Source organism: Phascolarctos cinereus, unplaced genomic scaffold (assembly GCF_003287225.1).
Source record: "Phascolarctos cinereus isolate Bilbo 61053 unplaced genomic scaffold, phaCin_HiC Scaffold_9;HRSCAF=440, whole genome shotgun sequence".
In the NCBI taxonomy this organism is placed as follows: Eukaryota; Metazoa; Chordata; class Mammalia; order Diprotodontia; family Phascolarctidae; genus Phascolarctos; species Phascolarctos cinereus.
This window is the reverse complement of record NW_027556402.1, coordinates 246,433,261-246,458,116: the sequence shown is the minus strand read 5'-3', so window position 1 is coordinate 246,458,116 and position 24,856 is coordinate 246,433,261. Positions and strand designations below refer to the sequence as shown.

General features: G+C 36.1%; 2 protein-coding genes across 2 annotated transcripts; both read left to right on the top strand.

Annotated features, from left to right (window-relative positions):
• Positions 1-893: 893 nt before the first annotated feature.
• On the top strand, positions 894-1,823 carry LOC110199699 (olfactory receptor 4P4-like). The gene has a single exon (XM_020974578.1). The coding sequence runs from the start codon at positions 894-896 to the stop codon at positions 1,821-1,823; it is 930 nt and encodes a 309-aa protein (XP_020830237.1).
• A 12,856-nt stretch (positions 1,824-14,679) lies between these two features.
• LOC110199526 (olfactory receptor 4P4-like) lies at positions 14,680-15,594 on the top strand. The gene has a single exon (XM_020974407.1). The coding sequence runs from the start codon at positions 14,680-14,682 to the stop codon at positions 15,592-15,594; it is 915 nt and encodes a 304-aa protein (XP_020830066.1).
• Positions 15,595-24,856: the final 9,262 nt, after the last annotated feature.

Here is a 24,856-nt window from a genome sequence, read left to right as displayed (position 1 = left end):
TATGGCTGTGTGTAGGAATTGATGAGTTGGTGGACGTAGAAAAGTATAGAAAGACTTGGACTTATGAAGTAAGATGTTATCCATCCTCAGAGAAACAGAGGACAAGAAAGCTTGGTATGTTCATACATAGATTTATATGAATGTATGTGTCTCCATATGAGCATGATTATTGATATCTAAATACATATATGTGTGTGTATGCATATATATACATAATATACATATATTTGTGCATATATGTATATTATGTATATGTGTGTGTGTGTGTGTGTGTGTGTATGTGACATACATCTATATATCCCTATTTATATCTTTATATATCTATATCTATCTATCCTCCTTTGGGGAGGGGAGTAAGAAGGAGGAAAAAAGAACAAAGTGAAAAGTAAACAGCAAAGAACAAAAGAAAATTCACAAGGAAGCAAAGACGAACAGTTCTGAATACATTGTGTAGTTTTTATTATATAGTCTTTCTTGATAGAAATTTATTGCTCTATATTTTCAATCCTGTAACATTCTGTTGTGCATATGGCTATGATTTTTTTTCTTTCTTACTTTGTATTTCATTTTAGTATTTAAGTTTATAATATGTTTTTTTCTTCTTGAATAAGTTTTAGAAAGAAAAAAACAAACAAACAAATAAAAAAGGCAAGGCCCAGATTTATTGCCTTTCATATAATTCTAGGACATAGTATGCACTTAAGTAATGCTAATTGATTGACAATATTAAAATAGAACCAAGAACTAAATAAGTATCATGTTCTCTCCCTTGATGCTGAGAGTAATACCTGGTTATCACTGAGAGTATTTAATAAATAACTAATATTGTCCTTGATTTTTCTCGTTTTAGGTATACCAACTTTTCCCTATACACTCAACTCAGTGCTGAAGTCATGGAGGATAGAAACAATGTCACTGAATTTATCCTGCTGGGTCTGTTCAATAGTCAAGAGGTCAAGGAAGTCAGTTTGATTTTCTTTTCACTTTGCTATCTTGTGATCTTGATGGGAAACCTCTTCATCCTGACCACCATCAGATTTAGTCAACTCAATGAACAGCCCATGTACTTTTTCCTCAGTTACTTGTCCTTCATGGATGTCTGTTTCACCTCCACTGTTGCTCCAAAACTGATTGTGGATTTATTGGCTCAGAGATCGACCATCTCCTACAACAACTGCATGGCCCAGATGTTCTATGCTCATTTCTTTGGTGCCGCAGAGATTTTCATCCTGGTGGCAATGGCCTTTGATCGCTATGTTGCCATCTGCAAGCCACTGCATTACATGGTCATCATGAGTAGAAAGGTATGCCGTCTTATCGTGTTGGCCTCTTGCATAGGGGCATTCCTTCACTCAATCATGCAAGTATTGATTGCTGTTCAGCTGCCTTTCTGTGGCCCCAATAAAATAGACCACTATTTCTGTGATGTGTTTCCTCTGCTAAAGCTGGCCTGCACAGATACTTTCTCGCTTGTTATTGCGTTAATTGGTACCACTGGGATGCTGAGTATTTTGACCTTCATTTCTTTACTTATTTCTTATATCATCATCCTGACCACTTTGAGGACTCACTCATCAGAGGGTCGGCATAAGGCCCTCTCCACTTGTGGATCACACATTACTGTGGTCATCATGTTCTTTGTGCCCCTCATCTTCACCTATGTGCCTACAGACAATTCTGTAATTGAAGATAAGGTGTTTGCCCTCTTTTACACCATCATTGCTCCTATGTTCAACCCTTTCATCTATTCCCTTAGAAATACTGACATGAAGAATGCCATGAGGAAAGTTTGGTTACAAAAACTGGTTTCCAAAGGAAAGTGACCTCCATGGAATATATGATCCTCTTTCAAACATACAGCTATTACCAATCACAAGGGAAGAATTTTCCTCCACTCAGTTGACTGAGCTAGAGTTTTTCCTAAAGTCTAATTAACTTGCACAGTTATCTAAAGGGCTAGACTAGTTATTCCTTTCTGAGTTGAACTAGGTATTGGGCTCTTAATTATAGAGCTATCATTGGACAAAATGGCTTTTTTGTATCTATGTATGTGTATATCTGTTGCTGCTAAAAATGCCCAATTTTAATACCAACAGCCAGTTCATACTATTATCAATATGGTATTATTTTGTTATTCCTTTTCTTTTCCTGCTATCTTTTAAAGGCACCAAATTTCAGTAGTGGAAGGTTTTTCTGAAGCTGTGTAATCAACTCCACCAATGAAGAAGAAGAAAAAGAAGAAGATTGATCCCTGATCCTATCCTACTAGAATATCTCTAAGGAAGGAAAACCAATATCTTCTAGAATCCTATACTCTTGGTGAATTCAAATAGGCATTTTTCCTGACATTGAATTTAAAATACTGCTTTTCAATTTCTATTCATTGTACCTAACTTTACCCTCTAGGGCCGAGAAAAATAAGGCACAACTCACATCCACAGCACATCTCTTCAGATATTTGAAGACAGCATTCATTCCCTTTTCATCCCTCTGGACTAAATATCCCCAGTTCCTTTAATGAATATTCAAATAATAGGAAATGTATGTTCTCCTTCAACCTAACCACTACCTTGGACCTGAAATTTTTTTTTGAATATCCTTTTTCCCTATCCCCTGAGTTATGTTGATTTGCTTTGTCTATGTTGTGTATGTATTTGCACATGAACGTGTCCCCACTCAAGAGAAGGAAAGCTCTGTAGCTTTGTATCCCCAGTTCCAAGCCTCATTCATCCCATGGTTGTTTGACCTCAACCCCATACCACTTTCCATTGCTACTTCCATATTCTCCCTACATACTATTTCTCAGTAACTCATCCTTCTTCGAGATTCATTGAATTAAAACATAGTGCCCAGTAATGTTTCTTGTAGCCACTCTACCCACACCTAAGACAGTGTTCATACTTCCTAAAGGAATGTGGTGCCTCTTCATCACATTTTTTTCTTTGCCCCACCTCCTGTCTATATACTAGGGAATACAACAAGCCTAATGCTACTGCTTCAAGCACCCTAATTTCCTAGTCCTCAATTTAGTTAGTTCTCATGATCTACTGCACCAAGCAAAATTGACTAAATATGAAACTGGCATTACTCTTGATCTTGCCATGAACCAAAAGTGTTTCACAGCATTTCTTTATTTGAATTCCTTAATCTGACTGTAATCTTCTATCATTCAATCTCTCCCTCTGCCTTATGATCTCTAATCTTGTTTTATCCTAATCGTGGTCTTCAATCACTTTGGCCCTCAGTTCTTTCCTAGACCATCACTTTTACCCTGGATACACTATCTTTCCCTCCTCCTCTTGCACCCTTGGTAAAGCACTTTATGCTGTCCATTACACTCAAATACCCTAAATCCTACTATGATTAACAATCCTGCCTAGTAAAACAAATTCATCTTGAATTACTCCTGCCATTTAATACTTTACATTCTCTTCATCTGCTGGTAAATGGAGACAGAGAATATCATGAAAATGTGTTTAGAATAGAATACAGGTTTATATTATGTAAATCCAACTGGGACCTCATTTTAAGAAAGCAATATCTATACACATTCTTAATCAATGAACTATCCTACTGACTACAGTACTCTAATTTTTTTCTTCTCTCCTCAAACTTCTAATACCACCCCTCCATTATCCTTTAGCTAAGGACCCAGCCTCATACTTTATTCCTCTGTTCAGTCATTTTCCAGTCTTGTTCAATTCTTCGTAACCCCATTTAGGGTTTTCTTGGCAAAGACCTGAGTTAAAATCTGACTTCAGATACTTACTGGATATGTGACACTTGGTAATTCACTTAACCTCTTTCTGTCTCCTATGTGTCCTACATTGCCTCTATGTGCCCCTTCACAATGCCATTTTTATTGATTAGGAGAAAAAATGTTTGATCCAGCATTTAAACCTCTGCTGAATCTTCTCATCTGCATACTGTGGAATGTGAAAATGCAGAATGCCATGCAGAAATATCTGGAACCAAAAAAAGATCTGCATAATACATATGGAAGAGAATATGTTAAATAGAATACACACAGCTATATCCACTCACAGGTATAACATTTATATACATATGACACATATATAGCATATATGTACACATACATGCACATACATACATACATACATAATATACACATATATGTGTGTAAATATACATACAGGGCTATTAATCCTTCATTTTGGAAGAGGACCAGTTACAGCAAGCATGATGTCTTGACGTGCGAGTAAATTGGATTGAAGCGAGCCAGTTACACAGTCATCAGACTCTCTCTTCCTAAGTCATTGAAGTCCAGTGGCAGAACCAAATCTAAGATGACTGGCGATGGCCCAGATTGCAATAGATGACCTTTCCGTCTTTGATGCCTGACCAAGCTCTAAGTGCCCCACATACATATCTCAGCTGCCTTCATGGCCATTGGAACCCATTGTTCTCATCTGCCCATTGCTCTGGGGAGAATCATCACATGCTTGGGGCTGACATCCTCTAACTCACCGAAGGTTTGAGGCCTGTTGGTTACCCTTAACTTGGTTTAGCCTGTCCACCAAGGTGGTTTATCAGAGTGTGGATGCTGTGCATGCTAAAGCTTCTTGGTGTCACAGGTGAGAGCTGAGTGAAGGTGGATACCAAAGGTGGATGAGCAGTCCTGAAAATGGCTTATCAAGCCCTCACACCTAATTCTCCTTGAACACCCCACATACCCCACACTTCTATAATTTTGATTAGTCTCCTGATAAAACATAAGTACCTAAATGACATATCTTACAAAATTTCAGGTAGAAATAGTACTTTTAAGTATATCCCTTCAGAGATGAGAAACAGAGAGCCTACTGCCTGAAATTTTGTATCTCCTTTATTTCTTTGCACTGTTCTTTGAAAATAGAAACCTTTTTTTGTTGAATGATTGTTTTAGGTCAATAGTAATTAAAGAGATTTATTATTATTTCATATTCTTTCTACACATGCCTCATGCCCCAAAACTTGATTCTTATACCAAAAATAAGCCGAAAAACAGGGTAGTATAAAGTGAAGCTGTGAAGTCACCATTATCTTTAATGCCCTCCTATCTCCTCTCATATTAGCTTTTCATAATCTTGTTTTTGTACCATTCCTTCCAATTACTATAGGAGAGATCTGTTATGTTACCCCACTTGCTGTCAGATTTCTGTCACCTGATACCTTCAAAAGCTAATTACTGGATGATTAGCTCCTTACTAAGTGAAGGAAGTATATCAACTTGCAATAAAGACACAATATGAATTTAAACCATAAGGGGCTACCAATTAATTAACTTCCTTTGCCAATTTGTATTAGTTCTAAGTATGACATGTTACAGATCCATTAGTGAAAGGGGATTTGGAGAAACACCAGAATTTCTCTCTCTTTCTCTCTGTCTCTTTGTCTCTGTCTCTGTCTCTCTCTTTCTCTCTCTCTCTCTCTCTCTCTCTCTCTCTCTCTCTCTCTCTGTCTGTCTCTCTGTCTGTCTGTCTCTCTCTCTGTCTCTGATCTGCTGCATGTGTTTGCAATTCATCCAGGGGACAGGACTGATAAAATTTCTCAGATCAGAATTCTCATGCCTGGAATAGTCTCCCTCCTCTTCTCTGCTTATTGGCTACCCTGGTTTCCTTACAGACCCAAGTAAAATCCAATCTTTTAAAGGAAATTTTTCCCAACCTCTCTTAATTGTAATGCTGTCCCTCTCTTACTTCCAATTTTTCCTCCATGTGGCATGTTTACAACACATTTGCATGTTTATTGTTGCTTTCATTAGATTAAGAGCTCCTTCAGTATAGGGATTATCTGTTGCCTCTTTTTTTTTTTAATCCCCAGCACATAGTATGGTGCCTGGCCAATAGTAGATGCCTAAAAAATGTTTATTGACTGATTCAATAACCAGTACATAGAGACATGCCACAAACCTAGACTTCTTAGACACGTTTTGGGTATCCAGATTTCCCTGTTGTATAACAGCCACTTTTTCTAATAGTAATCAAAATTCTTCAATTCTTAAATTAGCCATTATACCCAAAGCAGGAGTCTGAAACACTCCCTTAAATCCCAAACACATCTATTTCCCCATTTATGGTCTCCTGAGGTGTTAATCAACACTCTCATCAGACAAACTCAGGAATTTGTTCCCAAAGTTTCCTCTTTTCTTTTCACATTCTTTATCTTCAGTTGAATTCTTCTACTGTTTTCTCTCATAGCTGCTTATGGGCTGTTCTGTACAGGCCTGCAAATGCTCCTTGGTGTTTATTTACTATCAATGCAGTGATGCTGCACAGTCTTGGTCTGACTGGGTACAGACACACTTCTCTATCTGACTTTATCCCTTCTCAATCTTTAATGCCTTGTTCAGAAGTATTATGGTGAGCTGCAATTGGTTCACTAAGAAATATATGCTATCTATACAGCAAACTTAAAACAACTTGTTGTGGGGTCATTACCAACTGGGTGAGTCATAAGAGGGTTTTAAAGGAAATGACGTGACCTGAAGCCTGAAGGTGATTAGGGCCCATAAAAGTTAGAAGTGAAGGGACAGCATTCTAGAAAAAGAAGAAAGGCAGCCTTTCTGCTTACCTTCTTTCTACTTACCAAACCAAATCCTGTCTTTGGCCTTTACAGTCTTTCATAATGTGTAACCTTTTTACTTTTCCCATTGCCTTACTTTCTTCCACATGCTTTTTGATGTAATAATTCTATCTTCCTTACTGTTTCTTGAACATTATATTTTATTTTTAGAATGTAAGCATATTTCATAGCTATCTGCTATGCTGGAAATATTCTTCCTCCGCATCGCCTCCTTTTCAAGTCTAAGCTAAAGTGTTACCTTCTGTAAGAAGTTTTTCTTATTCCTTCTTTCTTTTTGTTCCTTCACTCTTACATTATCTTCCATTTGCTATTTATATGTCCACTATGTATATTTCTCTGGACATCTCGTCCCCAAGCACTTTAGACTGTAAGCCCCTTGAGAGCAAGATCTGTTTTTTTTTAATTATCCGTAGGCCTAGTGATTAGCATAGCACTTGTCAAAAAGTGAGCGTGTAATAAATTCTTATTTATTTGCCATGCTGAGGATGTGCAGGCTCAGTGCTAAGTGCTGAGGGTTTGCATTCAAACAAACAAAATAGTCTCATGCCCCAAGGAGCTTACATTCTTACATGCAGTAGAGAGTGTTCATGGTATAGAGATGGATAAAAAAAGGAATGAGGAACCCTTTCATACAAGATAAGAGGAAATATTACCTATAAGAGTCTAGTTCCCCAAAAAGTGACAGCAAATTTTCATTGGAGGGTTTCCCAGGGGGGTTTGAGGTAGGGAGAGAGAAAGACAAGAATGGGGACTGAGAAAAGAACATTGACTTTTAGCAACATACACACACACACACACACACACACACACACTCACACATATGTATGTGTATATATATATATAGTATATATATATATATATATATATATATATATATACTATATATATATATACACACACACATACATACACATATATGTATGTATATGTATATCACTGGTGACTTTGGAGAGGGCACAATGAGTTAAGATATGGGGGTAGTATTTTCATGCATTAAATCACAAGGGATTGAGAATTGAAAAGCAAGGTCCTGAATGAATGTAAAGAGCTGCCACCACCAACACTCAATTTCACCCTATTTCTGTTGAGGCAGCTAGGTTGTGCAATAGATAAAGTTCCAGGCCTGGAGTTAGGAAGGTTCATCTTCCTGTGTTCAAATGTGGCATTGGACACTAGCTGTAGGACTGTGGACAAGACACTTGATCCTGTTATCCTCAGTTTCCTTATCTGTAAAATGATTCAATAACAACAAAAACAATGGGTATTTTTTTTTGTATCTGAGTTAGACAGAGAGAGAGATGGATAGAAGTATAAAGACAGAGATAGATATGCACAGAGTGCAACTGAGAAAGAAAGAGGGAGTATGTGAGTGTGTCTGATGAAGGAAAAGCAATTTTTAACTGTAGGATGAGGGAGGGCTTCAAGGAGAAAGTAGTATTTAAGATGAACACTGAAGGATTTCATTCTAAGAGTGAGGGATAGGGTAACCAAAGTCATAGCAGTGGAAAACTGATATTTATGTGAGTAGTAGAATTTGTCTGAAACATGGAATTCTTTCAAGGTCAAAGAATCAAGGCAGTAGAGCTGGAAGGGACTTTAGAAAATACATTGTGTAATTTCTTTATTTTATAAAAAGGAAGTAGCCAGTGCATTGCGATAGATCAGTTTACAAATCAATCCTAAAGAAGGGCAATACCAAATAATGCGCAAATTACTAAACAACTGTGCTCATTTCACGTGACATCAAGGTTATGCTTAAGATTGTGCAAGTTTGCCTCTGATAATATGTGGACTGAGAATACCAGAAGAGCAGGCTCGTTGTGGGAGAGACAGAGGAACTAGAGACCAAATTGTCAATATTTGCTTGATTACACAGAAAGCAAGGTAGTTCTAGGGGGAAAAAAATCTACTTCTGCTTCAATACTATATTAAAGTCTTTGACTGTATGGATCACAGCAAAATGTGACATGTTCACAAAGAGTTAGGAGTATCAGATGATTTCACTTCTCTGCTAAGGAACTATATGTGGGTCAAAAAGCCATTAGTTAGAACTAAATATTGAACGCCTAAGTGGTTTAAGATGAGAAAAGAAGTATGACAAGGCTATATATTGTCACCTCATATATTAAATTTTATATGCAGTGTATATCACATGAAATTCCAGGCTGCATGAATCAAAAGCTGGAATTAAGTTTACCTAAAGAAATAGCAACAATCTCAGTTATGCAGAAAATACCACTCTGGTGGCAGAAAGTGAGGAAGAATGAAAAAGCCTCTTGATGAGGGTGAAAGAGGAGAGTGGAAGAGCTGGCTTGAAACAACATAAAAAAGAACTAAGATTATGTGTTTTTTTGTTAGTTTATTTGTTTGTTTCATTTTGTTTTGTTTTTCTCAGTAACAATGTATGGCTGTGAGAGTTGGACTACATGAAGAGCTGAGTACTGCAGAATCAATGTTCTTGAGGTGCCATGCTGGAGAATTTTGAGAGTCCTTTGGACAGCAAGGAGATAAAATAAATCAATACTTAAAAATAATAATTCAGAGTATTCATTGGAAGGTCAAATAATGAATCTGAAGCTTAAATATTTTGGCTATACAGTGAGAAGATAGGACTAAATGAAAAAGACCTTGATGTTTGAAAATATTGAAGACAAAAGGAGAAAGGGAGGGCAAAGGCTCAGGTGGATAGATAGTATCAAAGAAGCAACAAACATGAACTTGGACAGACTTTGGGTAATAGTGAAGGATAGAATGGCATCCTGTGCATGAGATAATGAAGAGTTACAAACTCCTGAACTACTAAGAACAACATAAAAAGGAAATTGAGGACCAGAGAATTAAAATTACTTGTCCAAGCCCAGATAAGTAGTGATAGAGCACTGTAATTCTGAGATAATGCTGAAAAGTTAAGGAGCACATCAATGTAGAAAACCTTGAATTCTAAGGAATTTAAGATTTACTCAGTAGGTAAGAGTCAACCATCAATGGATTTCAAGAAGAAGACTGACATGATCAAATTGTTAACTAAGGAAGTTTACATTGACATAAACAATTGACAAAGAGCAGAAAAGACAATTTATGGAAAGCACTTTTAGGAGGCTGTTGTTAGAATCTAAATTGTGAGAAAGAAAGCCTGTATTGTTTTGGTAATGGAATGAGTAGGGGTGTGTGGCTATCCCTACACTTGGGGCTGAAATCACTGCTCTGGATTCAGTTCTTCTTGACCCCAAGTTTTCCACTCTATTGGCCACATAGATGTTTGTTACCATGAATGCATCATTTCTCTTCATAAGCATTCATAGGAACGTACGTGACAAAGTGGATAGAGTGATGGGCCTGGACTTGAGAAGACCTCAATGACTTATTAGTGTGTGACTTTGGGCAAATCATTTAACCTCTGTTTGCCTTAGTTTCCTCAACTATAAAATGAAAAAAAAAAGTAATAGTATATTTCATAAGGTTGCTGTGAGATTTAAAGCATAATATTTGGAAAAAGCATTTAGCATTGGTCTAGGCACATGGTAGGCACTATATAAATGCTATTCACTTCTTTTTATGATTCTTCATGGAACTGAATCATTATGTTTCTTATCTGTTCCCTGGGGAATGAGTATAATTTTGTCAGTTAATCAAAGAGCAACAGTTTTCCAATTATCTTTTTTTTTCAATTGTCTTCACTGCTAATATTGTTCTTCTGGACCTCTATTTTACTCAATATTAGTTCATGCAAAACTTTCTATGCTTTTCTGAATTTGGGAGGAGAGTATTTCACAGAAAAAAGAGTGTTAATGCCAAAGGTAATTGGAAGATTAAACATCATGAGGGGCAAGGAAAGTTATTTGGTAATTGAGAGGCCATAAAAAATCTTGGAAGCCAGACTTCAAAAACAGGTGGCACTATATAAAATATAATGGCCTTGTGCCAAAGGTACACTGAGATATCGAGGAAAAATCCAGGTCAATACTTTAAAAACAAAACAAAACAAAACAAGATAAAACTGTCATATTTATCAACCAACAGAATACATCTATGGACATATGGAAGACCAGGTACCTTCTATGTTTCTATTACATGAATGGGTTCAAAGTTAATGAAATATACTGATATATATACACATGTTGTTTTATCCAATAGACTATAAATTGCTCAAGGGCAGAGATTATTTAATTTTTAGCCATATCCTCAGGATCTTCAAAGGAGTCTGGAACATTTTAAATTTTATTTTCTAATTTTAAAGTAGGGCTAATATTACATTGATATATAGAACTCCTATATATCAAAGAAGGAGTGAGGTGGGGTGAGGCAATTGGGGTTTAATAATTTGTTCAGGGTCACACAATTAATACATGTCTGAGGTCAAATTTGAACTCAGGTCCTCCTGATTCGTGCTCTATCCACTGCAACACCTAGTTGCCACTTGATCAAGGCATTTTACTTCCTAAGGTAGAAGAGCACCTGCTTTGTAATAGGGTGGTGTTCCCTGTGGCACTAAAACATTAATTAACTTTCCTGTGGTGACATAAGCTATGTCTGCTAGAAGCCGAATTTGAGCTAAGATCTTCCTGACCCTGAGGCAGTCACTTCATTATACCATTTTTCCTCCTTTAAGCAGACTTGTCTGATAGATAGTAGGTGTTTAATAAATGCTTGATTGACCAACTGACTGATCCTAAAATTTGTCTTTGTTTCTATTTTAATGCCTTACATTTCTTAACTGCTTAGAAATGCTTCTGGGAGAGCAAGTCCCAAGAGTCCCTCACAAACCTTTAATTTCCCTTTTCTCCATGGCTCCACAGAAAGCAGTTAAATGGACTAAATGTTTTAGGTGGAGTCCAGAACTTTAAAACCTGTTTGTCTTCTGAGTTCCAAGGCAGGAAAATAAAGGAACTCTTGCAGAATTTCACCTCTGCCGCTTACAAATTTTTGCCCCTGGCAAAAATTACCTTCTCCTACCCCTGGCTGTTGATAAAAATGGACCATTCTCTTGGGAGATAACAAGAGCCCATATTTGCCTGGAATGCTTAACCAGACATCATCTTCACGTCTTGATACCAGGTATGTATTTAGTGGGAGTGCATCTCCTATGAATGGATTCGTCTACTTGTTTTATGGTAAAATGTCAGTTTTCTTGGATGCATTTGCACTCATTTATTGAAGAACTTGATTATCCTTAATAACAACACCCCCCATTTTTAACAATGTTTCTTCAATATTGTTTATGAACACATGACAGATAAGCAAAAAAAAAGAAAAGGTAATCTTTGAAAGATTTTTTTTCCCTACAGAACCCATATAGTCTTATGAACTTAGATCACTTAGATTCCTACTTCCCTATCTCAGGTATTCCTAGTCACCCACCCCCCAAAATCTCATTTTCATTGAAATACCCACCAACAGTCTTTCTGAGCCTAAAGGTCTTCAGTGTTAAGGACATGGAACATTACTCCTTTGGGCTAGGGTTGAAGAAACATGTTCTTGATATGAAGAGCTTTACTTAAGGCATTTCTAGGCTCATAATGATGTTGCAGGAACCTTCCCCCCTCCCTTGGAGTCACTTCATGATCAGCAGTATTTTTGGACTGAAAAGAGCACAGCAAAGGGATATAATACAAAACAAATGAACAAAACTGTTAAAAAAAACTGTGAGGTTAAGCTCTTAACTCTAACCTTTGAGCTTTACTAACTATATGGCAATGGTTAAATTATTTAAATTCGCTGTTTCAGATCTAGATTTCAATCCCCAGTAAACTACTACTTGGCTAAGTGAGTGCCTTTGAAAATGTCACTTTATCCCTCTGATTATTAAGCTTTAAAGGAGACTTTGGAGATTAAAAAAGACCATAGGTTTAGAGTAGAAGAAGTACTTAAAAGTCTTGTAGCTAAATCCTTTCATTGAGCCTGATATGGCCTCAAGGCTGCAGGTTCCCCACCCCTGAACAAGGTTAAGTGACTTGGCCAGAGTCACAAAGCTAATAAGTGTCTAAGGCTAAATTTAAACTCAGGTAGATGGGTCTTCCTGACTCTATCCACTGTGCCACTTCACTGCCCCAAGGCATCTTTCAGCTCTACATCTTAAACCATCCATTCAGATTTCCTTTTCCTCACACATGTGAAACTCTACTCTTGACTAGTAGCTCAAGTTAAGATCCTTTATCTTTGGAGTTTAGAACGACATGTTTTTATTGCTCTGTGATATTGGGTCGTTATAGGGATACTTTTCTGTACACAAAGTTCTGGGATAATCAATGTGTGAATTGACTAAAAATATTGTCTCTTTTTCTTGGGTCATTCCCCATCCCTTGTTGTGGTTGAATTACAACTCATTACTTGAGTCAAAATAAAGAGTAGAGGAATATTCCTTTCAAGGACTACTGGGGTAAAAAACAGATAGATTAATGAACAAATAAGTAAAACAAAGGAAAAAAAAACAAATAAAGGGCTGGGCTGGGCCAGGATCAATATTAACTCTAAAGAACAGATGATAAAACAGATGCCTCTTTTCTCTCAGCAGAAAGGTATCATACTACAAATAGTGAATATGTTTGGTTTAGCTTCATTGTTTTTTTTCTTCTATATGTAGTACTTCTGTGGTTTCTCTCATCCCCACCTTGAAGTTTTGAGCCAGGTGAATAATCAAAAATACCTTCACCCTTTTAGGAAGAGAGCACCGGTCTTACATGTCATTAATCTAATTAATCAGCCCAAGTTGAGCTCATCTTTCTAGGTTTTTTTGGTAATAATATTTAAACACTAATAAAGTTTTTTCTTTTCATATTAGTAGGCTCTATGTTAGGATGGCTATTAAAATATCTTATTCATGTACCTGAAAATGCTTTCATAATTTACAGTGGAGATCTGACCAGGAGTGGGATGGGGAAATTTGCTTCCACAACACGGGGATGAAAAACAGTGAATTGAGAAATGTCTGGGATTAAACATCAACGTGTTTCAATAAATTTAATAAGAAAGAAAGAAAATAAATTGAGGAAATTACAAAAGTGGAAAGTTAGCTATATTGAAAAAGGCAGACATGGCACTCAACTCATTTGATCTGAAAGTTTCAAATTATCAAATATAAAACCTTTAGTGATGAAGGAGAAAAAAATGGAGAAATTAATGTGATGTAAATTTTCAAAGTGCTGTCTGGAGAATCCAGGTTTCAACAGGTTTCATGAAGTTAGAAAGCTCTGGCCAACAAGATTAAATCTACACAGGGACCAGTCTTACTATGTTGAAAAAGAAGTTTTGATGCTGACGTGATAGATCACTGTCTGCCACAGTAACATTTTCTGTTTGTTTATTTTCTTAAGAATCTTCAGAAAGATTGCTGCCCACCAAAACTCGCCAAGGTACATAAGGAGTTAGGGGACCTCACATTATTCTTTTCCTTTACCCTGCCTTTCATGCTTCCCTCATTCTCATCATGTTCTTCCTCTTCCTCCTCTTTTTCCTCGCTCCCTCCCTTGCCAAATGACAAATGTCATGACATTTTTGTTTGCTTGTTTGTTTGTTTTTTAACTTGGTTTTCCTTCTTTGCGTCATCCGCCAACAGATTTTTTTAAATAGGAGAGGTAACTTTTCCCTTATAATAAACCTATTAGATTACGACATTTAATTATCCTATTCCTTACTAAAACTTTTAAACTAAAGCCAAGTACTTTAAAATATGTTAATGATAGTTATCCCTAGAGGTGGAGATATATACATATGTACACACATACATACATACAAATATAAATATAGCTACAATAACATATTTATATACATGTAGTAGTTTTTAAGGTATGTTCATATTATTTGAAGTAATGTTGCGATATTGAAACTGTAGAAATAAATGGATCTATTTACCTTGAAAAAAATTTCAGCATAGGGATAATTACTTTTTTAAATAATTCTCTGACTTAAAGTTAGAAACTTTGGCTTAACGTTTTATGATAATTGTACCAATTAAAATGATCTTTTATGATTTAAAAATTCTCTCAAAATCGGTTTATGCACTATAAATATAACAAATACCAGTGATGATTTGTCCTATTCCACCTAATTTCAGATAAATTAATATTCTAATTTACATTCATCACCTACTCTAAATACATGGAAAATCAGAATAATGTCACAGAATTTGTTCTCTTGGGACTTTTCCTGAGCAAAGAGATGAAGACAATATGTTTTGCATTTTTCTTGCTGTGTTATTTTGCAATCTTCCTGGGTAACTTCATCATCTTCATCACTATCACATATAGCCATCTGATTCAGCAACCAATGTACTATTTTTTGTGTCACTTGGCCCTCACGGATCTGGCCTATACTTCCACCATCATCCCCACACTGATCAGAGACTTAGCTGCCAAGAGCACAAACATCTCCTTTAATTGCTGTATGACTCAGCTTTCTGCTGCTCACTTGCTGGGAGGTGTTGAAATGTTCATCCTGGTATCTATGGCCTTTGATCGCTATGTTGCCATCTGTAAACCTTTGCGCTACACAGCCATTGTGAACCGGCACACATGTAACATGCTGATATTGACTGCCTGGGCAGTGGCCTTTTGGCATTCCATTGCCCAGCTGCTCATGGTCCTTTGGTTACCCTTCTGTGGCCCTAATCAGATCGACCATTACATATGTGATGTGAAACCCCTCCTGAAACTGGTCTGCACTGACACTCATGTTGTTAGTGTCTTGGTCATTGCTAACAATGGGATGGTTTGCTTGATTACTTTTCTTGTCCTTCTTGCATCATACATAGTCATATTATATAATCTTCGAACACACTCAGTAGAGGGCAGGCGCAAGGCCCTCTCTACCTGTGGCTCCCACATCATGGTTATAGTCCTTTTCTTTCTGCCCTGTGTCTACACCTATGTGCCACCTCCCAGTGACAACAATAATGAGAAGGAGTTTTCTGTGTTGTACACTGTGATTGCACCCATGCTGAACCCTCTTATCTATACACTGAGGAATACAGAAATGAAGAATGCCATGAGGAAGCTGTGGTGCCACAAAATATAATAGTATCAAAATAAAACATATAGGATTCAGCTTGATCTATCTCTTGAGTCCATGGTGTCAAAGTCAGTTTTAATATTCCTCGATCTTTGAATAATCCCAAGAAATACCTTTAAAAAGATATGGATTAATCTTGTCAAAATCTTTGATCTCTGCATAACCCAGTAGCAAGAACATGTGTGTGTGTGTATGTGTGTGTGTATGTATATATGTATACATGTATAATATATACACATAAGTACACACAATTTATACTAAATAAATGTTTATTGAATAAATTAAACAAGCTCTAAAACGCTCCACAGAACTTGCTTCAGCTGCCCTCGTGGCTTTTGGAACAAATTGCTCTCCTCAGTCCATTCTGAGGGGAATTCTTGTCATGTTGGGAGTAGACACCCATCATTCCCAACTCACCCATGAATCTGAGGCCCTGCAGGTACCCTCAACCTGGTTCACCCTGTCTGCAAAGATAGTTATACCGTTGTGTGGCCACTGCACATTCTACAGCTTCTTGAAACCACAGGTAAGAGTTGAGTTCCAGGTAGACAATAAAGGTGAAGGAGAAGCCCTGAAAAAGGGTTGGCAAGACCTCACACAAAGGTGCCGGTTTTCCTTTAACACCCCATATACTCGACTGACTACCTGTTAACTTCCTATACTCACAAGAAGGGGGAGGAATTCATGGAGACCAGAACAAGATACAATTTTAACATGCAAAAAAATCAAATTAAAATGATACGATGACAAGTATGAGATTTAATCTGTATCCTATGGCCACTCCTGAAGCAGGTCCTTAAAAAAAAAAGCCAGAGTTTCAGTTTGTGATGGATAATTAGAGGTGATTTTCCCACACCAAGATGAATGTCTTGCTATCACTCAATGTAAATCTCTTACAGAAGAGAATTGACATTGTACCTGGAGCTCTATGAAAGGGACTGAATGAGGAATTAGGATGGAAGAACTAGATTTGGAAGAATTTTGCTCAAAGAAATCATAAAAAAGGAAAAAGGGCCCACATGTACAAAAATATTTATAGGAGGTTTTTTTTTGTGTGTGTGTGTGTGTGTGTGTGTGTGTGTGCTGGCAAAGAATTAGAATTTTAGGGGATGTCCATCAATTGGGGAATGGCTGAGCAAATTGTGGTATATGATTGTAATGGAATACTATTGTGCTTTAAGAAACGACAAGCAGCAAGATTTCATAAAAACCTGGGAAGACTTACCTGAACTAGTGCTGAGTGAAGTGAGTAGAACCAGGAGAATATTGTGTGATGATCAACTATAATAGACTTAGCTCTCCTCAGCAATATAGTGATGCAAGACAATTCCAAAATGCTTCCCATATCCAGAGAAAGAACTATGGAGTCGGAATGTAGATTGAGACATATTATTATCACTTGTTTTGTTTATTTGTTTGTTTCTCATGGTTTTTCTCTTTTGTTCTGGTTCTTCTTTCACTAATGTCAAAATATGATTAAAATATTTGCACACATATAGCCTATGTCAGATTTCTTGCTGTCTTGAGGAGTGGGGAGGGCAAGGAAGGAGAGAGGAAAAATAGGAACTCTAAATCTTATAAAAATGAATGTTGGTAACTGCTTTTACATGTAACTGGAAAAAATAAAATACTATTAACAAAAAAAGAGATAACTTTCAAATTCTTGAAGACAGCAATATACTCATCCCTCAAGTATTCTTTTCTACAGGAAAAAAATAAGGATATGCCATTTCTTCAACCAGTCATTGCATGGTGTGATCTTGAAGTTCTTCACCATTCTGGTTACCATTATCTGGTTGTTACATAGTTGTCAATGTTACTGTTAAAAAGTAAAATACAGAAGTGAGCTCAATAGTCCAGGTGTAATCTGCTCAGGGATGAGTTCAGTTGAAATACCAACTCACTAATTGTATATATATATCTTATAGCAGCTTATAATTATATTAGATTTCTTTTTTCCCTTTCCATACTGCACTTTTATCTTATAATATGCTTATGGTCTGCTAAAACTCCTGAATCTTCTTAAGGTGAAATATTGACTATGGATGATTCCTCAATTTGAACTTTTTTATCTTTGAATGACTTAATAACTCTGATAAATGAAATAATAAACCATGCTTCCTGAGGAATGATGAAACATGCTACATACCTCCTAACACATAGATGTTGGCCTAAATGCATAGAATAAGGCATATTTTTGGACATGACCATTGTGATATTCGTTTTTTTCTTGATCATAAATATTTGTTTCCAGTTACTTGCTTTCCTTTTTCTTTTCTTTCTTTTTCCCAATGGAAAAGGGAGACAACTGAGGCGACAAATAAATTCTTGTTAATTAGAAATATACATAAAAAAAGAAGCAAAAAAAAGAGAAATCAACATGGGTCTATACAGGACAGTCTCAGCAATTTCCAAAAGTTGTTCATCAAAGATGTGACACTCAATGTTGAGTTGGATATTTAAAAGACTTGTGCTCAATAACTCTGAAATCTACAAATCCATTTTTTTCCTTATATAAACCAGGAACACTTGAAGCTGAAGCCAATGTCATTAATATGTATGCATGTATGTATGTGTGTAGACATGTATATATACATGTATATCTGTGTGTATATGTGCATAATGTATATCTTTGTGGCATGGAGAAAGCTCTTATGGTTTTATAGGGTAATTGAATTTCCCATCAATATTGTCCCATATTTCAGTGCCAGCCTTGAGATTTGTTTCCCAAACTTCTTATATATTATGTCCTTTCTTCAATATGGTGTAGAATATTCTTCTAGAACACAATCACTTTTATTCTCCCTCTATTTACTTTGATCCAAATATTCTCTGTCTTGGCAATCAGAGAAGGAGGAGGAAAATCACCAACCCCAACATTATCACCTCTCCTTTCTGTACTCTGGAAGAGGAGAAGGGAAAAGAAGTAAATTTTAAAAAAAAATCATTCTCAAGAGCAGAGTTCTTTTTTTCTTCTTTTTTTTTTTTTTGTCCCCACAGTTGACTCTTTTCCTAACTGCCAAGGATGATTCCTTAGATCTTGGCTACAGAGTTGGATAGTTTATTTTTAAAGGACACTATGTTTCTGATATTTCTGCCATGCAAAGGCTAAACACTAGAATTTCATGAATTTAAACAAGGAGCTCTTTCACACTGTACAAATGAGTAAAGATGTTTTTGCAGTTTTCATCTACTTTCTAAACTCAGTTTTGCATCCACTGTAATATTCACATGAGCCACACAGTGTGTGAATTCTTCACTTATTCCATCCTTTACAACTTGTAAAATAATGAAGTCAAATCTGAAATGTTGAAAATGTGACTATCCTAAATCTGAAAAGGGTAAAGCCTTGATGCCTCATAATCTCTTTTGCCTGCCCCTTAAATTTTGTAATGTCATAAATTGGTATAGAATATACAGGTGTTCTGTAAGTACCTTGATAAACCCTTGAATACAATGATACGATAAGATTAATGAATAAAGAATGTTGACGAGCCATAATTTTGAAAGATGCTTTATAGTGCATAAGAAAAGTGTTTGAGAAACCTAATAAAAAAGCTAATGCACTAATTCAAGTTTATGGGAATGGGAACCTATAAGAGGGTGATATCAATAGGAATAAATTTAGATGAATGTGGTAGATAATTTAGAAGCAGAGTATTCAATACTGCAGGTGATAGGAAGGGAAATACTGATCATGATACTGAAAATGATAATGGTAATAACTCACATTTATATATTGTTTTTAAAGTTTACATATCTTTGTATAAACATTATCTCATTTGATCATAACAAAAATACCATGAGGCAGGTCAGTCACTTTATTAACATCTAAGAGTACAAATATAAAATAAGAGTCTCTCCCCTCAATTAACTTGCATTCTATTTGAGAGAAATACTATGAATATGTATATTCTAATACATGGACATATACTGAGTATACCAAAAGGCAATGTCTGCACTAAGCCTTCTGAAAAGCCCTGTAAAAGTACACACACACACACACACACACACACACACACACACACACACACAGGCACACACTACATAATTCTGGTATTTAAATAAATAATACTAAGAGGTAAGGGTTTTTTAAGGTACTCAGCCACAGTCAGTTCAGTTACATGCAGGTATCACTCCAAAGCTAAATACATTCTCTTGAGCAGGGTAGGGCAGTGGGATCAACAGTATCTCTGCAGTTGAACTGAAGATGGACAGGGTAGCTAAGTGGATGTCTAGTCATTAGGTTTGCCTGGTGGTCCCATCAAGGTTAGATGGAATCCTTGGCCCAAAGTGGGAATTTGATAGCTTATCATTCTATCACCAGATTGACCACACACTTAGCAAATATTTGAGTGAGGATAAGAACTTAGATCTTGCTGAGTTCAAGTGCTCTAAGAAAACCTGAGCAAATTGACACCAACAATTCTAGCAACTGACTAAAATGAGTAAATCAGAAGGGGAAAAAAGGGAAGTATAAATTCGGTTTTGGAAAGGGTTATTTTAAGGCAACAATGAGACATACAGAGAGAGATGCCTAGGGAAGAACTGGAAATGAGTATCTGAAGTTCAGGAGACAGCTTAGGCCTGGAGACAAGATTGTGGTAAGCATCTGCAGAAATGAGATTTTTGAATTTTATACAGAGGAAAATATAAAAAGATTCCAAGGGAGAGAGAGCTACTAGAGGGTAAAAGAAGGAAGCATCTATGCATGGTAAAGAATCAGGAAGCGGAGGACTGGCTGAGAAAATAAATGTCAGAGACAGTGGCAAGAGAGGAATGAAAACCAAGATAATGTGGTGAATCACAGAATTCAAAAAAAAAAAAAAGAAACCCAGAGATATAATGGAGGAGAACATTCAATTGTGTCAAATGCTGCAGAAGTCATGTTAAAATGATTTCTTGACAAGTATACAATAAGCATTCAAGACAGCAGGTATTTTAGAATATTGGGAATACAACCAGATGACAATGTTTTGTGATGAATTGTTCTTTAAAAGTGAGTGTTTATCCCTAGGTATTGCTGTAATTGACAAATTGGGGGGGGGAGGAGAAAATCAGCTGAAATTTTCTGTATCTCTTTGTATCATGTCATAAAAAGCTTTGTCTGGTGAAATGGAATCTCCCAATGTTCTTTTAAAATTTTATTAACTAGGTGTTATTAATTGTAATATATATTAATATACACATATTAATATATTAGATATTATATAAGTATATAAAATAATATATTAAGTACATTTTTGAGTTAAGGAGTTTGAATGCCAAAAGTTTAGTGTCTGATATTCATATTTAGCTAGAAACCTGACAGGAACCAAGAAGCAAAAGGAAAAAAAATATTTCCCCCTGCCCCAAAGTTTTCTGCTCTACTCTAAATAGGTTAAAACTCTGGCTGCTTCCAAATGCCTCTGGGAATGCATTCCCTGCTTCCACATGCACCTTCAGAAACAGACAGTTCTAGACGAAACTCTCAGAATACTTTTTTTTTCAGCTTAAAAAATTAATGTGAAGTTAGGGATTTAGGATGCCTGTTTGCATTCTCTGGGATACTATCTGGGAGAGAAGGCAGATTTCAGGATGATAAATCCTCTTGCAATTCAAATAAATTTGTCTCACCCTGAATAAGACCATTGTCTTTCAAGTGATTCAAAAGACAGTCTTGAGATCCTCTTTTGAACCACCGCAGGACTTCCCATCTTTGTGTACTGACTGCCCAGGGACAAGTCAAGATTTCATGCTCCAGGTTTGGTTTTCATAAGTGAACATGAATCAGGGACAAATCTACCTGGCTATATATGAGGATGTAAGATCTTTTTTTTTTTTTAAATTTTTATCCCCCTTCACCTCATCGTATTTTATATTTCTGTTCATTCCTTTCTTCCCTATTCTATCCCTATATATCTGACTATCAATACCAGAAAATATGTCAAACATATTTCTTCTATTTATACCCATTCTGCTAACATCAACAAGTATGGAACAATCCTGGGATCTCACTGACAGACCCTTTTGTTTGACAAGATTTCAGTTAGAGTGACTACTTCAGCATAACACTCGGAATTTTCCAAAGCCCTTTCTCGTATATTGTCTGATCTGATTATTATATCCCTATCATATAGGTGATTTTTAATCCCCTATTTTTCAGATGTGGAAAATGAGGCTCAGAGACATTGAGATTTACATTAGGTCATGAAAGAAATTTTACAAAAGTCAGGATTATATCCATGTCTCTTGATTCCAGGATTTTTCCATCATGGCAGTTCCTTTTATCTACCCTAAACAGACATTGTACTGGAGCAGGGCTTCTTGATTTGGAATCTACATACACTGAAAACATATTGAATAGATATCATGGAATCCATGAGCTAGGATGAGAAAAGCTGTATTTACATCAACTAATTCTTGATTTAAAAAAAATTTCTTCAATTATTTCAAAACAACATCCCGAAAAAGGTTCCATAATTTACACCAGATGGCTAAGGAAATATGTGGCATATAAAAAGCCTAAGAAATCCTCAACTAAAGGGAGAAATGTATGTAGCCTGATGAGTTTTTAGTCATCTCCATAATTTTTATACAGATACCACTTTGGTCTTTTTCATTTTTATCTCATTAAATAGTTCACATAAAAAGGGCATCCTATTAAAATAACCACATACTTAGATCTCAGCCTCAAATCCATGAAAAAAATAACAGCATGTCAAAATTAAAAAAGAAATAGTGTTTTCCTTTGGAACATTTAATAAACTCTAATTTTTGTTCACAGTAAAGAACATTGTATATGTACCCTAAAACCTGAGTTTGAATACAGTTCTGTCATTTAATAGGCACGTGAAACTGAAAAGTCACTACTCACCGTGAGCTTTTATTTCCTGATTTGCAAAATCTGGAGATTTACTGCAATTAACAGAGAATTCTCTGGCTACATTCAAGTCCTTTGTAATTTAAATGAAACAATATTCAGGTTTCTAGAAAGGTAAGGAGAAAAACATTAGCTTCTCAATTATGATATCGTTGTCTTTTAAAATGTCTAAAACTATCAGAAACAATACATAGGTAAACATTCAGTATGTGAACCCCATTTTGGAAGATACAGAAATTTAATGATCCCTTCTTGCTGTAACTGTTTGAGCCCTAAAACCAGGACATACTTCACTCATTAAAATTTATTCCTAAACTAGTATCCATCTGAGGTTTTTCTGGAGATTTGGAAAAGCTTTCAAGCTCTAGAAATAGGATGAACAAGAGTTACGTAACACATTTATTCTGAGTGGCAACTCAAGCACTTATGGATATTTCCTTTCCAAGTGACCTCTAGACCCTTTTACTCAAATGGGGACAGAATGAGATTCCTGCATGTCTTTGCCAAAGCACAAAGCAGGACATTGAGTCATGAAAGAAAGGGGGGAGTTTTATCAAAAGTGTATAATAATTGTATTTTAACTAGAAATGCCAAAAAACTCTCTACCCCAAAATAAACACTCCTTTTAATATATTACTGTTATTATAATTTGTATTCATCTCTCCTTTTGATTCTATAATGATTATAAAATGAATACAACCACTGCTACTGGAAAGGGATGTCTCTCTACTGCCCTGTGACCTCCTCATTATTCCTTTAACTATACAAGCCAAAGTATGCTTTCCTGGGTAACACTTCTCTCTAGATATTTCTTGATTATTAGAAAATAAGATTGTTGAGAGCATGGATTATCTTTTGTTCATCCAAGTTTTTAGTATAGACTTAGCCACATATTAGGTACTTACTGCATACGAGTACATACTGCATTGAGTACTTACTGCATACAAGATGAAAGACAACATTGGGAACTGAGGAGAGACAGGGCCTCAGAGCAAGGAAGACATGAGGTCAAGCCCCAATGCCGACACATAGTGTAGACCTGGGCAGTTCATTGAAGCTTTCAAGGGCTTGGGGAATTCTAAAAAAGAGGTCTAGTGCAGTTACCCATGTGCATTGAAAAAGAGTGATCCTCACTGAGAATTCCTTATAGTAGTGAAATCATAGATTCAACCTAACAACAACAAAGGTAAGTATGACTCATAGCACTGGACTGTAGTATTTTTCTTTAAATCAGTTCTTCACCTTTTTTGGTTGTTGTTATTATTTATTTTCAAATCAATCTACTTCACAAACACAAAATAGTTATATAGATTTTTACTTTGCAGAAAAAGAGGGAAAAGATATCAGCAAACTGAAAATTAAATATAAATCAAGAATATGATATGACAAAAAAAGTTAAGTCTTCTCATTCATTGAAAGGAAGCACAGTCCCTACAGGGGTGGGGAACCTGTGGCCTTGAAGCCATGTGTGACCCTCTAGGTCCACAAGTGCAGCCTTTTGACTGAGTCTAAGTTTTACATAATAAATCTGTTTATTAAAGCTCTATGAAGTTTGGATTCAGTCAAAGGGCCATGCTTGAAGACCTAGTTGGCCACACGTGACCTCATTGCTGCAGGTTCTCCATCCCTGTATCTAGGACTATGAAAGGAACATTCCCACCATACTCTGTCTTGTTTATACCCTATTCAGAATATTGTGCTCTATCCTAGGTTTCACGTGGATGCTAATTGGTCACAGAATGTCTCAAATAGGGCAACCAAGAGAGATGATGGCTTCTTTATTGTGTTACCTAAAAAGTAATTTAAACAACATGATATTTAGTCTGGGGAAGTGATGAACTGATAACTACCTTCAAGTAATTGTAAGTTTCTTGTGGAAGAAGTAGTACACTTCTTTTATTAATTCGAAAGCTTAACATAGATGGAGGAGCTTGGGGTGGTTGTTGCAAACAGATTTATTCCCAATATAAGGACAAATTACCAAAAGTTAAAGAGCTATTGAAAAGGAAAATGAGTTGCCTTGGGAAGGAGGGGGATCTTTAAAGAAATGCTGAATGAATTCCCAGGTATATTTTAGGAGGGATCCTTTTTTCAGACACAAGTTAGAATAGATTTCTTCTAATGTTCTTCTAATGTTCCCTTTAGCTCTGGCACTTAAGGAATGACTAAGCTTACATTCTACTAGAGGCATAGGAGTACATAAAGAAATATAACATATATCCAAGTAAGTAGAACATAAGGTATGATGTGATGGTTCCAAGGAGAAGATGGAAACTAAGTTGAGCATTGAAGGATTAATAATTCCTGATGTTTGGAAAATCTTTTTTCAGGTTTTCAAAACCATTTACATAGATTACAGTCTTTGCTTCTTCTACCCATCCAGTGAGATAAGGAATACAGGTTTAT

What these genes read in the sequence shown, in the direction of transcription:
- LOC110199699 (XM_020974578.1), top strand. Translation starts at nt 894, where the DNA reads ATGGAGGATAGAAACAATGTCACTGAATTTATCCTGCTGGGTCTGTTC.
- LOC110199526 (XM_020974407.1), top strand. Translation starts at nt 14,680, where the DNA reads ATGGAAAATCAGAATAATGTCACAGAATTTGTTCTCTTGGGACTTTTC.